Raw genomic sequence first — 16,788 nt, 5'->3', positions numbered from 1 at the left:
GATATCATTGAAATCAGCAAAAAACAAAGGTTGAGTTAATGGATATTAAAATATTCTGTGACTGGAGAGGAAATAATTCACATACATATGTATATACATATATACACAAATAGGTGGAAACGTGAATTGTGAGGAGCTTACGTATGTATATTGGTTGGCTCTTTCAATAAATAAAGTTCTGCAAAAGGTAGATTTTCTTATGATAGAAATGATAATTAAATGGGCATTCTGCTACGCATTCAACTTGTTTTTTTTCGACTTATATATGTATGTATTTTTTTAGTACGAGGAAGGAAGTAAAAATATGTAGTACTGTCTCTCAAATACAGCATTCAACTTCAAGTCTTAAGATACTTAAAATCTTTCAAATGATCCCAAAGTAGTGTTTGACGTTGTTCAATCGTAATTCGATCCAGTTTTTATCCCATTCCCAACCATGATATGTATAGTTTTATTTGTTGTTTTAAAGTGGAGCTGTACTGGTACTTTCATAAAAATAATAAAATGCGTCTGCTTTTCACAATATACGAGTAGTGAGCTTTTTAAGAAAAATATTCACTACAAGAGCACAATGTCACTTAAAACTTCGTAAAGTTACCCGGTGTAATGGTAAGTTCATAAAGAGATTCTGACAGCAGATATTCTTTAAAATAAACGAAGTCTACTTTCTTCTGCTTCAACTTTATTTAGGACTGTTTTCGGTTTCATAACCAAATTTTTTTTAGATTTAACAACATTGGTTTATCAATAAAAATTATGTATTAATAAAAGTTATGCATGTAATATATACCTATATTTTTTCTATTCGGATCGTGCGCCGGAAGTGCAGCACTCATGCCATCTTCTTGAAGGTCTCGGTATATTCAGTATCTCTAGCTCTCAGCTTTTGACATGTCGCTTCCGCTCTTTTCGGCGTTGTTGGCTCCACTGAGCTGCATCTTTAATTTCGCCACATTCTTATTATCTTCTCATTTCGCTAGTAATCGAGTCTGGTGTACCCTGGTATAACAAGTAGAATTTGCATCTCTGTAGTTCATAATTTGCTGCGCTGCGGAAGTGTCTGCTCGAGTTTCTACTCCGTACTTCATAATTGGTCTACCGCACAATTTTCCATACAACGTCGCTCGTAAGATCTCGTGGTGATGAATATTGGCGCCTACATTTAAATTCCATTACTTTTTCAACGCTCTTGTTATATACAGCAAGTTTGCATGTGAGAGGTGTCTAGTTTGAGGCCCAAAATTATTTTACGCAAAATGAGCACGAACAAAAGCATACAAAAGTACATCAATATGCTTATACAGATGCTCGAAATGGTTTTCGCATAACCGAAGAACCAACTAAAATGACGATACAATGAGGTAAACATTGGCATGTAATTTAAACTATGGGTATTCGGGTACTAAGACTCTGGAGTTACCTCATTGATTTATAAATCTAAAAAAGATAAAGTTATCAATGTGTAGCAAATGGTGATCAGTTTAGAGGTATCGGATTTTAAATTGAAATAAAACAACGAAAATTCACATTGATTATAATTTTTGTGTAGCACCATTCATGATATTTATTTTTCAAAGATAATCCCTTTCAAATGTTGGCCGCAACTGCGCTGTAATTCGGCCAACCAACACCAATTTTGAATGACTCGTCCTTCAGCGAATCGGTCAGTATCTCGTAGTAATAAAAAGTTCTGATATCACGCGATCTTGCTTGCCAATCCACTGGTTCGAGACGAGAATTGCTAACCGAAATAATGACGCAGTAAATCCATTGTTTTACGGGCGCCGTCTTGTTGGAACCAAGTGTTATGGAGATCACGAGCTTCAATTTTTGGCATCAAGAAGCCTGTGCCATTCACTGTTACATTGGTGCCAGCCTTGTCTTTGAAAAAATATGGGCCGATGATTCCTCCAGGCCATAGGCCGCACCAAACGGTTGTTTTCAATGGATGTAATGGATGTTCTTGAATAGCTTCGGGTTGCTCTTCATTGACGTTGCCATTAAGCCCAAAATGGGCCTCATCGCTGAGCACCATAGGTTATCCTGAACGCGCAATGAACACTGTTCACAGAGCGTCGATTTCTGTAATACAATTGTAAGATTTGTAAACGTTGTTGAGAAATATGTAAGTATTTCCATGATGAAATGTCGATGAATACTGAAAAAATATGTATTTAGTTTGACACCCTATTGGAGTTAGGAGGTACTCACTACTCACCCTTTATAAAACAAGAACAAGTTCACAGATGACTAACTGGAAGAACAGAATCGGAGAGGGTTTGCTCAAGTCCAGTGCCACACAGTGGATTTATGAGAAAAAAGTCTATCCGGGCCACATTCGGCGGTACTAGATTTAAAACTGTACGTCCCTCCATTTGTAGAACAACATCAAGACGAACTTATATAAATATAATATATTCATATATTTGAAATCAATTGCTCAATCGTTGAAAACTTTACGACACAAGACAATACGAAGGCAATACGACACCTACGACTCTTTGTGAACCGCGATATTGTTTTCAAGGAAGTTGTAAATGCTGTGAACCACACAGGTCAAGTTGTGCGCACCAAGTAGTTTATAATAAGACCAGTTTCAAAGTGCAAAAATAGTTATTCCGGAAAATGTGACTGGTTGCTTTACGCAGGTTTTTAAAGATCCGCAATCTTTTACTATTCTCTCGATTAATACAATAGTTATATATAATAGTTTTCTCTTTACAGTTATAATTTCGAAGTTGTAAAAGACTTCGCTTATTTAGGAACCAGCATTAACACCGCTAACTATGTCAGCCTTGTAACGTAGAATCTCTCTTGCCAACAAGTGCTACTTTGGATTAAGTAAGCAACTGAGCAGTAAAGTCCTCTCTCGACGAACAAAAGTAACACTCTACAAGGCTCTTATTACGCCCGTCCTAACGTATGGCGCAGAAGCTTGGACGATGACAACATCCGATGAAGCGACGCTTGGATTGTTCGAGAGAAAGATTCTGCGTAAGATTTTTGGACCTTTGCACGTTGGCAACGGCGAATATCGCAGACGATGGAACGATGAGCTGTATGAGCTTTACGACGACATAGACATAGCGCAGCGAATAAAGATCCAGCGACTACGTTGGCTGGGTCATGTCGTCCGAATGGATACAAACGCTCCGGCTTTGAAAGTATTCGATGCGGTACCAGCTGGTGGTAGCAGAGGAAGAGGAAGGTGGAGAAGGACTTGGCTTCACTTGTTGTGTCCAATTGGCGCCGGTTAGCACGAGAAAGAAACGACTGGCGCGCTTTATTAAACTCGGCCAAAATCGCGCCAATTAAGAAGAAGAAGTAGTCAAAAGGTAGCACTCTTTTTATTTTGTGCCACACTTTGTTAAACGCTTTAGCTACGTCCAAAAATGCTGCGGCACAGTATCGATTGTTTTCAAGGTCTGATTGGATTTTATTTGTAATTCTATGGATCTGTTGAATAGTCGAATATTTTTTTCTAAATCCAAATTGATGATCCGGTATTATACGTTTTTGGTCTAGAAATAGGCTTAGTCGATCATGCAGTAATTTTTCAGCAATTTTAGATATTGTCGGTAGAAAGCTTATATGTAGATCTATATGATGACACCCTAGTTGGATCTTTACCCGGTTTTAGCAATGCAATAATCACTGCTACTTTCCAGAGTTTCTGAAAATATTGTAAGTGAAACATTCCATTAAAAATGTTTTGCAAAAATATATATGCCTTGGTTGGTAGCTCCGCTAATACTTTTCCTGTTATCATGTCATACTTGGGTGTTTTATTCCTTTTTTGATGCAAGCTATTATTTCGCGCATATTCGTCCTTTTTATTTTTATAAAATCATAGTGGAAGTTGTGCTGGTTGTGATTTTCTTTTCTTCGTCATTTTAATTTGTTAGTACATTTCCATAAAGAGTAGTTTGTATCTTGATAGGGAGTCAGATTCTTCAAATAGTTTTCGATTTGTTTGTTATTTCTCTTATTTCAGGTATCTTTTAGAATTTTTGTAGCTAAGTTTAATTCTAGTTTGTCAGGTGATCTAGTTTTTTGCCATCATTTTCTTAACTTTCTTTTTTCTACAATTTGCTTCTTAATAGAAATGTCAGTTGTTGCTGTGTTTATTCTAGTTATTTGCTTGCTTTGGTGCCGATCTGATCCCTGCTTCTAGAACTACGTCGTTGAAATGGATAATGTTAAGTGGCATGTTCAATGTTAAGTTGCGCTTTTAATATCACATTTAGTGTAAGTTGATCGTCAATATAGTGGCAGAATTTTTTCCAGTTGGTTCTGTCATGCGAAAAGATGTATCTATGATTTAATATAACTTACATATTCAAGTAATATCGGCGAGTGATCAGAAGAAGGTTCATAGCACGACTGAATTGTCAAGTGGTTATGGCTTATGTTTTTGGTTATGCAGAAATCGATCAAGTCTGGAATTTTCTTTACGTCAGTTGGCCAATAAAGGTAGGTTCTCCGGTACTTATAAATCTGCAATTGTCTGTGCTTGTCAGTTGTTCAAATCTCGGTGAAAACACCAAAATTAAGAAAAACATTTTTTTAATAGCGATCGTCCCTCGACGGCAAACCTTCTAGTGTATTTCTGCCATGAAAAAGCTCCTCATAGAAAATATCTGCCGTTCGGAATCGGCTTAAAACTGTAGGTCCCTCCATTTGTGGAACAACATCAAGACGCACACCACAAGTAGGAGGAAGAGCTCGGCCAAACACCCAAAACGGGTGTACGCGCCAATTATATACATATAAAATTGTTTTTGTTAATTGCGTTAATGAGAATACGCCCCTTTTTGTTGGTGAGTCTTGAGCCCCAATCAATGTGTTTTACACTGAGATCTCTAGCTGCAATAAATCTATTGTTAAGCGTCTTTATGTATTTGTCATATTGATCCGAAATTATTATATGCCTAGGTGGGCAATAAAGAAAGGAGATAGATACTGTTCCATTTTTGTTATAGATTTGCACTGTCGTGGATTGAAGAAAAGGCGTTAAATACTTTGGTGCATTAAATGAAGTAATTATATTTTTTCTCTAATTTTCTTAGATAAAAAATTGATACAGATTGAAAAATTTAAATTTATAAAATAAAACCTCTGTTTAGTGTTTTTATTGAAAAGAGTTTCAAATGAAGTGAACCGGGTATCGCTCTTAAGTAAATCGAGTAAATTGAAATAATTTGTGGAATGCTAAGTTGAAAGAAGTTCTCTGATTGTGTATGATTTTTTTTACTTACGTTAAATTTTTCTTCTTCAATAATATCACGACTACAACTAATAATAACTACAATTGAAAATTTTAGCAGCAATATAATAGTTCAACAACCAATTTACATATTAAAAGGCAGCAATTTTAAGCCCTCATAATTGAGCTTGGGCGTATTTCAAAGAAAGTTCTCTTCCTCAACATCTCGTATCAATCTGCTGATTGAAATTTGATTACGTCGACTGTCTAAGACATTTTTAATTAAACCTAACTGCCACACCTTCTCTATATTGGACCAGCTTTTATTTCATCCTACGAAATTCAACTCGCTAAATGACAGGCAGGAACTCGGTGTTGGTGGTGGATTGAAAAATGAAAATTACTCATACGACACGTGGTGCATGCAAGGGAATTGGTGGCCAGCCATCAGTTTATCCATTGCATTTGTCACTTTTCGATGTTAGAAGCCCCAACTGACATCCAACAAAAGCAGCACAACTATGGCTGTGACAATAAAACCAACAACACGAACATAATCTCCAACGTCATCAACAGCATCTATTCATGTTGCCGCTGATAGAATCTTGTTATCGTTGACATCAACACGTGCAATATATGATGATGATGCACTTACTGTGCGGCGCGCACATTCGTACACACATATGCACAGCAACGACCATCACCAGCAGTCAGTTCATCAATTCGTTTCAGCTTTGCTCACTTTTCCGGTCAGTCAGACGCATTTCCGTTACGTATTGTAACCGCAATCGGTGCATTGCTCACATCAGCATATTATTGGTATTTTTGTTCTTGTTTTCTTGTTTTTTGTAGGCAGATGCTGCATGAGCAAATTTTAATGTCACTTTAATATGAAACGGAAATAGCATGAAATTGCTTCGCCCACATACCGTAGTGGATAAGAGGCTGCCACGAAGCGAAGCACTGCGTGAAAACGGTTGATGAATATACAAATAGAAGAGCACATATGTACATTTGGGTGTGTGTGTGTGTGTTTGTGAAAAAGTTTGTAAGTACACAATGTACGCTTGATTACGTGACCAGCGATGGATCGCCTACATTTCGTAACAGTCAGCTGGCGACGTATTCGTATGTTTGAATATTTGCATGCATACATACACAAATGCATTTTTTTATGCTGGCCTTACTGTGGCAACAAAACCAATTTTGCTTTGCCCCTACCAATTATTCTTTAGCTCCTTTCGGCACCTTCCTGATCATTCCGCTTGAGTCGATTTGTATTGTACGGTAATATCCGGCGCATCGGCGCTCATCAATTCATTTCACGGAAATGCATCAGACCAACGTCAATGCAGCTGCTTGTTTGTCGTTTTGCTTGTGCAAATATGTGTATGCGCTGGAGTGTGCCGCTGTTTGCTACCAGGAAGCGAAAGTTTATTGTTTGCACCCCACATATTTTCATGTTTACTGTCCAGTGTTTGCAATTTGCTCTAGCCGGTCTTCAATTTTCAATAAAAACACAGCGACTTAATATTTTTATTATTTTCTGTTTTTTTTTTTTTATATCCTTTTTTTCCTTTCGCTTGTTTAATTCGCTTCCTTTCATATTACGAGTAAAGAATAAATTGCCCTTTCCGTGAAAATCAAGCAATCGACGTATTTTGGTATTTTGTGGATTCGAATTTGGCATTTACTTCATAAAAGTTTTTAAACTGTTTGCCCCCTGCATCGAAGCTTAGCAGACAGTTGGTTTTTTGAGCGTCTGCTTTGTTTTTATATGTCTCCCTCGTCCGCGAATTTCTGAAGCAGTGCGCTTATTCAATCCTGCAAGCTTCGCCATTTCCGTGACGCTGGCAATATTTCCGCTATTTTTTGTCCTTTCATTTGAAAATTTTTGTTGCGTTACATTCAGACAGGCAAATGAAGTTTAGTTTCATTGTTAGTCCTTTTTTTATTGTCCGATAGCTTTGCCGGCCAAGTTCGTTTTGGATAAATTAATTCTTTCATCTAACGTTTTGAAAAGATATTCTCAATGTATATATTTTGGAAAAATAGTACTCTTCTTTTCATTAATTAGCTAGCCAACGGTCCGAAAGATTTTTAATGCCAATGATATGCGATTGGCCCGAATATCTCCCGTTTCCCTTCCCAAATCCCTTGACTGAATATTGGAATATTTCATTTGTTCGCATATTCAGTTACAGTCGAGTAATAATACCTTATCAGCCAAGCTTAACTAAGTCTATGGTAATCCCTCACAAAACAGTCGACAACCTTCAAGGTAGCCATGAAATGCCGCACATCTCTTAATGAGATGGCTAAGTCATTTCACCTAAAGGTAACATGGGTTCCAGGCCATCGCAACATTGATGGTAACTGTAGAGCCGATGAACTAGCGAGACTCGGCACTAAATTGTCTGATAAGTACATAAATAATGACATAGGGATACCCCTACAAACATGTAAGCTACTCATCCTTGAAGAAATTGTAAAGAAAGCAACGAAAGATGGCGTAATGAAGCCACCTGAAAAATCGCCCGTCAACTGTGGCCGACTCTAAATGCTAAACGCACAGAATCTCTGCTAAGCCAAAAGAAACAAAGTCTTAGCACATTGATCTCAGTCATAACGGGGCACTGCCTAATAGGTAGACACGCCCAAAGGATGGGTCTGCAAACACATGACTTCTGTAGAAGTTGTCTAGTTGAGTACGAGGAAGAGACAATCTCGCACCTACTGTGCCACTGCGCTGCTCTATCCAAACGCAGGTTTACTATTCTGGGTAGACAATTTTTTAATGAGTTAGAAGACCTCAGTTCTACAGAAATCAGAGATATTTTAAAATTTGTGAAAAGCACACACTGGTTTTAGGAGAGATAGGGACAAGCTCCCCACGCGGCATCACAATGGGCTATGAGCCTGAGTGTGTCCCACTGGACAACCGCTTCAACCTAGCCTAACCTATGGTAATAAAGAGCTCATTCAACCAAAAATAAATGCACATCCATACCAAATAAATAGCTTTTTTCTCAGCACTTCTAACATTGCTTCTGCGCTCATACAAAAATGCAAGAATTAGCAAATCTCATGGACTGGCCACTACTAGAAAGAACTTTCTCTCTATCACTTGATGTTGTATGCTAAGGGCTCCGAACCTATTATCGCGAAAACCCACTCGAATATAACAGCCGCCGTGCGTGCTAAAATAGTGTTAAATAGTTGAAACCCTTTATGAAAAACAAGTTTGTTGCCGCTTTGGTTCTCTTGAATTTTATTCTGAAATAGTTCGAATTTCGAAGGTCGAACTTCTGTACATTTTGAATATATTCAACTTTATCTGTTAGTAAGTTGGTGCAGGACTGTTCTTGATTTTTTTGAATATCACGGTTAAGGTATTATACATATTAGTGATATTTGTGTTATAATTAATATTTTTGGAACGGAAAATCTCTTATACAGGGCCCGCCATCTATCGTTACGGATTTCAATTAGGTATTATTTGAAGAATGGTAACACTTAGCTGTCATCTGATTTGACAGAAAATTAGTTTTATTCTTCCGCTGAACGAAAATGGTTGTGTGTACGCTCAAAGAACGCTGGGAAATATTGCGACATTACTTTGAAAATCATGGTAATGTTGCAGAATGTGTACGAAAATTACGTACGGCAATGGGAAGAAGAAAAGCACCGAATGAAGCGTATGTGCGTTACTTTGCGAAAAAAGTAAGAGAAACTAGATTGCTTATTGACAAACCAACGCGTGACCGACCACAAACCGTGCGTACACCCGAAAATATTGCTGCTGTGGCCGAGAGTGTTCGTGAATCACCAGGAACATCAGTTCACCGTCGTTCTCAACACACAGCGAATGCTACGATCAATCTTTTGCGCACTGTCTTCGAAGATCGCATTATCAGCCGAAATTCTGATATTGTTTGGCCGCCTCAGAGCTGCGATTTGACGCCGTTGGATTATTATCTTTGGGGTGCCGTCAAAGACCAGTGTTATGCCAACAAACCAGCAACAATTGATACACTGAAGACCAACATACGCGATGTCATAGCTGAAATACAGCCGCATACAATCGAAAATGTGTTGAAAAATTGGACCGATCGTATGGGATGGTTCATCGCTAGCCGACGCAGCCATATGAATGGTGTTCCATCATTAACCGGAAGGATTGTACTTCAAAATAAAAAAAAAGTGTGGAAAAATATTGAGTAGTTTCTTTTTTATAGCATTTTTAATTCCGTAAAGTTATATGGCGGACCCTGCATATACCATATATATATATATAACTCCGAACGGCAGATATTTTTATGAGGAGCTTTTTCATGGCAGAAATACACTCGGAGGTTTGCCATTTGAGGGGCGACCGCTATTAGACCGCTAAAACTTTTTCTTCATTTTGGTGTTTCACCGAGATTCGAACCTACGTTCCGAATGGTAGTCACGCACCAAACCATTCGGCTACTGTGGCCGCCGTAAACAGTTATAAAGCAACAAACAAGGGTTAGGATAAGATTCCTATTGAAGAACTAAACAATATTTCTAATCTAATAATTGGTATGTGCCTGTATAGGATGATTTTTAAGAGCTATAGGAAAGTTTCTCAAAAAAATACACGTAAAATTCAGAAAAATGCATGAAATTTTTATTTAAATCGATAGTACAGTCCATATAATTTAATGTTTGAAGATTATTTCATGCAAATGTTGACTGCGACTGCGCTTCAAATGGTCCATCCGCTTAGACCAATTTTGGCATACGCTTTCCAATGTTTCGGCCGGTATCTCATATATAAATGCTTTAATTGAAGCAGGCTTGTCTGAATAGACATGAGCTTTAACATAGCGCCACAAAAAATAATCTAAAGGCGTTATATCGCACGATCTGGGTGGCCAATTGACAGATTGACAGGTCCCGAACGTGAAATAAAATGTTCACCGAACTCGCCTCTCAACAAGTCCATTGTTGCGGGTGCTGTGTGGCATGTGACACCGTCTTGCTGAAACCACATGTCATGCAAGTCAAGCTCTTGCATTTTGGGCAAAAAAAAGTTGGATATCATTTCACGGTAACGCTCACCATTCACAGTTACGTTACGATTCGCAACATCTTTGAAGAAGTATGGTCCAATGATACCTCCAGCACATAAACCGCACCAAACTGGATACATTGTTAGCTCTTGCAATTCTTCTGGCTGATCTTCACTCCAAAATCGACAATTCTGCTTATTTACGTACCCATTGATCCAAAAATGAACTTCGTCGCTGAACACAATTTTTCGACTTTAAACTTTATTAACAGAACACGCATTTTTATAATAAAATTCAATGATTTGCAAGCGTTGTTCGTTTGTAAGACGATTCATGGTTAAATTATAGACCAAACTGAAGATGTTTGACAGTGAAACAAAACACGAAACGTGCGTCAGCTGTTTAAACCAACTGTTTAAAAAGATAACTGCTAAAAACCACCCTTTATATAACTTCATGTACCTTTATAATCAGCATAAAAAATTCTCTCGAACCTCATTTTCGGAATTTTTCTGGTGAAACCATGAGTATTCTTTACTTCAACCAAATATTTAGGTTTATTTTAGGTTTTTCGTTTTACTTTTATTTATATATTTTTTTTAGTTTAGAAATGTATTAATAAGAACGGCCTTAATGTTCATACAGTTGTACAAATTCATATAAATATATATAATTATACATATGAAGATACATATACATATATACATATACATAATTTATTATATGCAATTGTCTGAAATGTGTACATAAAACCGGCAGCGTTGATCAAATTGCAATACTCGTCGCCTTCGCTCTTTTATGGTACTCTCACTTTAAGTTTATTTATTAAATTTATTTTCTCTTTTAACGCCGGTCAGGCAGGTGTTTTATGTACATATTTAATCTCACATTTTATTACCAGTATTCTTGTAATCAAATATCTCTATTAATGTACGCAGAGAAGTAGATAACGTAGACATACTGTAGCTTTATTGCTTCACTTCGAAAGTCCTTTTGAAAATCGCAAATTTTAGTTTTTTTTCTTCCACTCCAGATAGACAAACGGTGTATGACTTTTGTTGTAGAGCATTAGTCTGTGAACAATCGTCGCCGTATCGCCCCCACTAGTGGACAGCCAGTGTGGTAAAATTAACAAAGGTCCCGTAACAAACGTAGTGTAAAATACTTGTCATAATGTTAAGTAAGTGTACCTTAATTTCAACCATAAATTTCTACACATATGTATATTCTTATACCAACATAAATATGTACATACCCCCTCCTCAGGAGTGCCCAGCACACTTACCTACAGTGTCGCCATCGGTGTTAGTATAACACTCGTTCACTGGTGCTACCGGCAATGGAAGAATCGTAAACCAAAGCCTGAGATATGGCGTCGTATTGGCACTTTGGACCAAATCAACATATTTCCCATAAACTATTGTGCACCACTAAAATTTGATGCCGACGCTGAGGTCAAATGCGATATGTTTGGCTTAAAATTAAATGGTTGTCGCGATCGTGCACTTGTCATAGTCAGCGATGCAAATGAGATGATCACCGAAGAAACTTATCCACTTATGGTGTTGATTAACACAAGTGTGCGCCTGGTATGGAGACGATCACGTTGGATATGAGCATTTTTAAATCAGAAGTCGAACAATTCGGGTTGATGGTGCGAACCTCATTAGCAAAGGTGTATTTTGTTGGTGCAGAATATGGCAAATGGTTATCCAAGTTTCTTCTAAATAAAGATAGTGGCATACGACTGATCCATTATCCAATAAAGAGACCTGTTAAGCCAATTAATTCACGTATGCTTCGACCGCCTTATATTTCGAAAAAGGTTGGTGTGAGTTGCAAAAATTGCCTTGACTATTAAATTTTTATTCTAGCAATTATTTGGTTTATGTAAATAAAATGTAAAAAGGGTACCAATAGTGACCCCATCTGCCTGATGCTTACAAATTTATCATCAGCTGAGGAAATAAGCGCTCGCCTACGACGATCGCTAGATCCGTTGATGTTTTATGGTAGTTTCCACCTGAAAATGGACGTTCACCACCCCTTTACTGAGGAATTTTCGAAGTGGGTAAAAATTGGAGATAAAGTAATTTTTCGTGTGATAACAGATGAGAAGACAGCAAACCATAATCCCGATGGCGATCTCGCCAATACGTTAAAGAAGTTTGTTTCCCAACCAATTTATTAAAAATTTCTTACAGACTTCTTGTTTTTTTTATTTATGGATGTCGCCTTTCCAGAAACTTTCTTAGCACAGCATTTGTCGTTTACCTGGGCTTACGCGCCGTGGGAACTATCGAGAAGGGCGCAGTGATCTACGTTCCGGATAACTGAAGAGATTTAATACAGCGATAGTACACAATAATACTTATATTTATTACATTATTTTAAAAGATTTGCTTATTGTACGAGTATAACAAACTAACTCAAGAAACAAACTCTTAAACTGCAAGAAAGATAGGAACGATCTAGATAATAATTACAGTGATTATATAAATAATTAAAATAAAAAATAATACTCATTGGAAGTTAAATTTAATATCGTTCAACTAAAATTGCAACATTGCACAGCTTCTGAATATTTTTTTTTTGGTAACGCTGGAAAAACTCTTGCTTTATTTGTGTGGGCGTCTGCCGAGTATTCCGGTACCGTTGATCAAATTGCAATACTCGTCGCCTTCGCTCTTTTACTCTCACTTTAGCTTTATTTATTAAATTTACTTTTTTTTTTCGCCGGTCAGGCAGCTGTTATTGTACATATTTCATCTAACGTTTTATTGCCAGTATTCTTATGAACAAATATCGCTCTCTTTAAAAACTTAATGTACGCAGAGAAGCAGACTCCTTGGGCATACGGTTGCTTTATCGTATCACTTCGCAGCTCCTTTTAAAATTCGCAAATTTTCATTTCTTTCCTTCAACTGCAGGTAATAGACAAACGGTGATTGACTTTTTTTGCAGGGCATTAGTCTGTGAGCAATCGTCGCCGTATCGGGTCCCCCAGTGGCTAGTCAGTGTTTTTTGTTTTTAATTAATAAAAGTCCAATAACAACGTAATCTAAAATACTTGTCATAATGTTAAGTAAGTGTGTACCTTAATTGCAGCCATATGTTTTTAAAAAATATTCTTATGTCTACATTGACACATAAATATGTACTTATACATACTACCTCAGGAGCACCCAGCAGACTTACCTTCAGTGTTGCTATCGGTGTTGGTGTAACCCTTGGCTACTGGTGCTACTGGTGGTACCGGCAATGGAAGAATTGTAGCTCAATGCCAAAAAAATGGCGTCGTATTGGCACTTTAGACCAAATCAACATATTTCCCCTAAACTTTGGTGCACCACTACAATTTGATGCCGATGCTGAGGTCGATTGCGATATGTTTGGCTTAAAATTAAATGGTTGTCGCGATCGTGCACTTGTAATAGTCAGCGATGCAAACGACATGATCACCGAAGAAACTTATCCACGTACGGTGTTGATTAACACAAAATTGGTGGGATCACAGCTGGAATTGAGTGCGCCTGGTATGGAGACGATTACGTTGGATGTGAGCACTTTAAAAACAGAAAGAGAACAACTTGAAATGATGGCGCGGGGCATATACATAAAAGTGTACTTAGTTGGAGACAAATATGACAAATGGTTGTCCAAGTTTCTTCTAAATAAAGATAGTGGCATACGACTGATCCACTATCCAATAAAGGAACGCGCTAAGCCAATTGATTCAGGCATGGCTCAAGAGCCAGCTATTTTGAAAGATGATGATGTGAGTTGAAAAATTGCCTTTATTATTGAATTTCTATTCTAGAAAATATTTGGTTTATGAAAATAAAATAAAAAAGGGAACCTTCAATGACGCCATCAACTTCGTGCTAATAAATTTATCATCAATTGAGCAAATAAACGCTCGCTTAGGACAATCGGTAGATCCGTTGATGTTTCACGGCAGTTTCCACCTGAAAATGGACGTTCATGAACCCTTTGCTGAAGAATCCTGGAAGTGGATAAAGATTGGGGATAATGTAATATTTCGTGTGATTGCAGATAACGATCCGGACATTGCGATAAGGAAGTGGGTTTCAAACATAATTTAGTAAAAAATTGTTACTTCTTTTTTCATTTTGGGATGTCGCCTTTCCAGAGACCTTCCTTGTACATCATTTATCGTTTACTTGGGCTTACGCGCCGCAGGAACTATCAAGAAGGGCGCAGTGATCTACGTTCCGGATAAGTGAAGAGGTTTAATACAGCGATAGTGCCCAAGAATATTTATTTTTTCTTACATCATTTTTAAAGATTTGCATATTGTATACACACATCTCTTAAACGATCTAAATAATAATTAGAATGATTCTATAAATAATTAAACTAATACTCATTGGAAGAAAAGTTAAAATTAATATCGCCCAGGTACAATTTGAAACTTTTGCACAGCTTAATTTTTTTCTGAAAGCGCCGGAAAAACGCATGCTTTATTTGTGTGAGCATCTACCAAGTATTCCATTATTTCGGAGTAAACGCGGCACCGTTGATCATATTGCAATGCTCTTTCACCATTGCTCTTTTACTCTCACTTTAGTTGTATACTAATACATAGTTAGTTTTTTGTTTTAAAGCCGGTCAGGCAGGTATTCAATGTACATACATATCTTTTCTAACGTTTTATTGCCAGTATTCTTGTAAACAAATATCTCTCTCTTTAAAAATTAGTGCACGCAGAGAAGTAGATTCCATATCCACATATTGTGATTTATTACACCAGTTCGCAATCCCCCTTATGAGTATATGAATTTCTCTCGTATTCCAGTTAGCAAAATTGTATGCTCTCAAATTTCCAGTTTACTTTTAGATAATAGACAAGCGGGGCATGACTTTTGTTGCAGGGCATTAGCCCGTGAGCAATCGTCGCCGTATCGTCCACATTAGCGGCTAGTCAGTGTGTTAAAATTAACAAAAGTCCAATAACAAACGTAATCTAAAATACTTGTCATAATGTTAAGTAAGTGTGCCTTTTTTTCATTATTAAAACATAAATATATATGTACGCACTATCTCAGGAGCGCCCAGCGCAGTTACCTACAGTGTAGCCATCGGTGTTGGTGTAACACTCGTTTACTGGTGCTACCGGCAATGGAAGAATCGTATGTCAATGCCTAAAAAATGGCGTCGTATTGGCACGTTGGACCAAATCAATATATTTCCCATAAAATCTTGTGGGCCATTAAATCTTGATGCCAACACTGAAGTCGATTGCGATATACTTGGCTTAAAATTCAATGGTTGTCGCGATCGTGCACTAATGGTGATCAACCATTCAAATGAAATGATCACCGCGCGTGTTTATCCTCATATGGTGCTGATTGCCACAGAATTGGTGGAATCGCAGGTATTACAGATCAGTGCCCCTGGTATGAACTCAATCAAATTGCAACTGAGCACTTTAAAATCAGAAGGCGAACAAATCGAAACGAAGGTGTGGAGCACATCAGTAAATGTGTACCTAGTTGGAGCTAAATATGACAAATGGTTATCCCAGTATATTCTAAATAAAGATAGTGGCATAAGGCTGGTTCACTATCCATTGGAGAAACCAGTTAAGGCAATTAATTCCCGCATGGTTCGGCAGCCATATATTTTGAAAGAGGATCGTGTGAGTTGAAAAATTCCTTAATAATTGCATTTTTATTGTAGCAAATATGTATATAAATAAAGGGAACCTTCAATGACGCCACTAGCTATATGCTACTTAATTTATCATCAATTGAGGAACTAAGCACTCGCTTACCACGATCGCTAGATCCGTTGCAATTTCGTGGCAACTTCCACCTGAAAATGGACTTTCCCGAGCCTTATGCTGAAGATAACTGGAAGTGGGTGAAGATTGGTGATGATGTAGTTTTTCGTGTAGTGGCACCGTGTACTCGTTGTATATTCCCTAATATAGATGTAAAGACAGCAAAGCGTGATCCCGATGGTGAACCGTTCAATACATTAAAGAAGTGGGTTTCGAATATAATTTAGTAAACCATTGTTACTGATTTCTTTTTTTATTTTGAGGTATCGTCTATTCAAAGGCTATGCTAGTCCAGCACTTGGCATTCACTTGGGCTTACGCGCCGCGGGTTCAATCAAGAAGGGTGCAGTTATCTATGTTGAGGATAAGTAAAGAGATTTTATGCAGCTATAGTAAACAAGAATATGTAATACACAAATACTTCTCTTAAGATCCAACAAGAAAATTAAGTGGAACTGTGAAAAATATTTTTATTTATTGTAACTATCTACATAATGATTATAATAATTCTATAAATAGCTAAAATAAAAATAATACTGGTTGGAAGAAGAAATATATTCAATGCCATTCGTAACGTTTTGTCGGCCTACCAACACCACCTTGAAGAACAGTGTAGATCAAGCAATAGGTAAAATTGGGGATTAAAACCTTATTAGTTCACTTAGTCAGAGGTAGCTCGGAGGAGAGTTTGGTTCATTACTCACTGAGTTAAAAAACTGCAAATCAAATAAATGTTT

General features: G+C 37.3%; 3 protein-coding genes across 3 annotated transcripts; all 3 read left to right on the top strand.

Moving 5' to 3' along the window:
- Positions 1 to 11,114: 11,114 nt before the first annotated feature.
- LOC129238767 (uncharacterized) lies at positions 11,115 to 13,062 on the top strand. The gene is made up of 4 exons (XM_054873943.1): positions 11,115 to 11,425; positions 11,512 to 12,070; positions 12,155 to 12,411; positions 12,489 to 13,062. Exons 2-4 carry the CDS (start codon positions 11,837 to 11,839, stop codon positions 12,580 to 12,582), a joined length of 585 nt encoding a protein of 194 aa, XP_054729918.1. The 5' UTR covers positions 11,115 to 11,425; positions 11,512 to 11,836; the 3' UTR covers positions 12,583 to 13,062.
- Positions 13,063 to 13,203: 141 nt separating this feature from the next.
- On the top strand, positions 13,204 to 14,625 carry LOC129238764 (mitochondrial amidoxime reducing component 2-like). The gene is made up of 4 exons (XM_054873939.1): positions 13,204 to 13,330; positions 13,425 to 14,023; positions 14,100 to 14,329; positions 14,399 to 14,625. The coding sequence occupies exons 1-4, from the start codon at positions 13,324 to 13,326 to the stop codon at positions 14,490 to 14,492; spliced, it is 930 nt and encodes a 309-aa protein (XP_054729914.1). The 5' UTR covers positions 13,204 to 13,323; the 3' UTR covers positions 14,493 to 14,625.
- Positions 14,626 to 14,924: 299 nt separating this feature from the next.
- Positions 14,925 to 16,522, top strand: LOC129238762 (mitochondrial amidoxime-reducing component 1-like). Its single transcript, XM_054873937.1, has 4 exons — positions 14,925 to 15,256; positions 15,315 to 15,907; positions 15,970 to 16,256; positions 16,315 to 16,522. Exons 1-4 carry the CDS (start codon positions 15,250 to 15,252, stop codon positions 16,421 to 16,423), a joined length of 996 nt encoding a protein of 331 aa, XP_054729912.1. The 5' UTR covers positions 14,925 to 15,249; the 3' UTR covers positions 16,424 to 16,522.
- The last annotated feature ends 266 nt before the right edge of the window (positions 16,523 to 16,788 follow it).

The sequence above is a fragment of the Anastrepha obliqua genome, chromosome 2 (assembly GCF_027943255.1).
Source record: "Anastrepha obliqua isolate idAnaObli1 chromosome 2, idAnaObli1_1.0, whole genome shotgun sequence".
In the NCBI taxonomy this organism is placed as follows: Eukaryota; Metazoa; Arthropoda; class Insecta; order Diptera; family Tephritidae; genus Anastrepha; species Anastrepha obliqua.
Note: the sequence above shows the minus strand (reverse complement) of the source record. Positions and strands in the feature narration are given on the sequence as shown.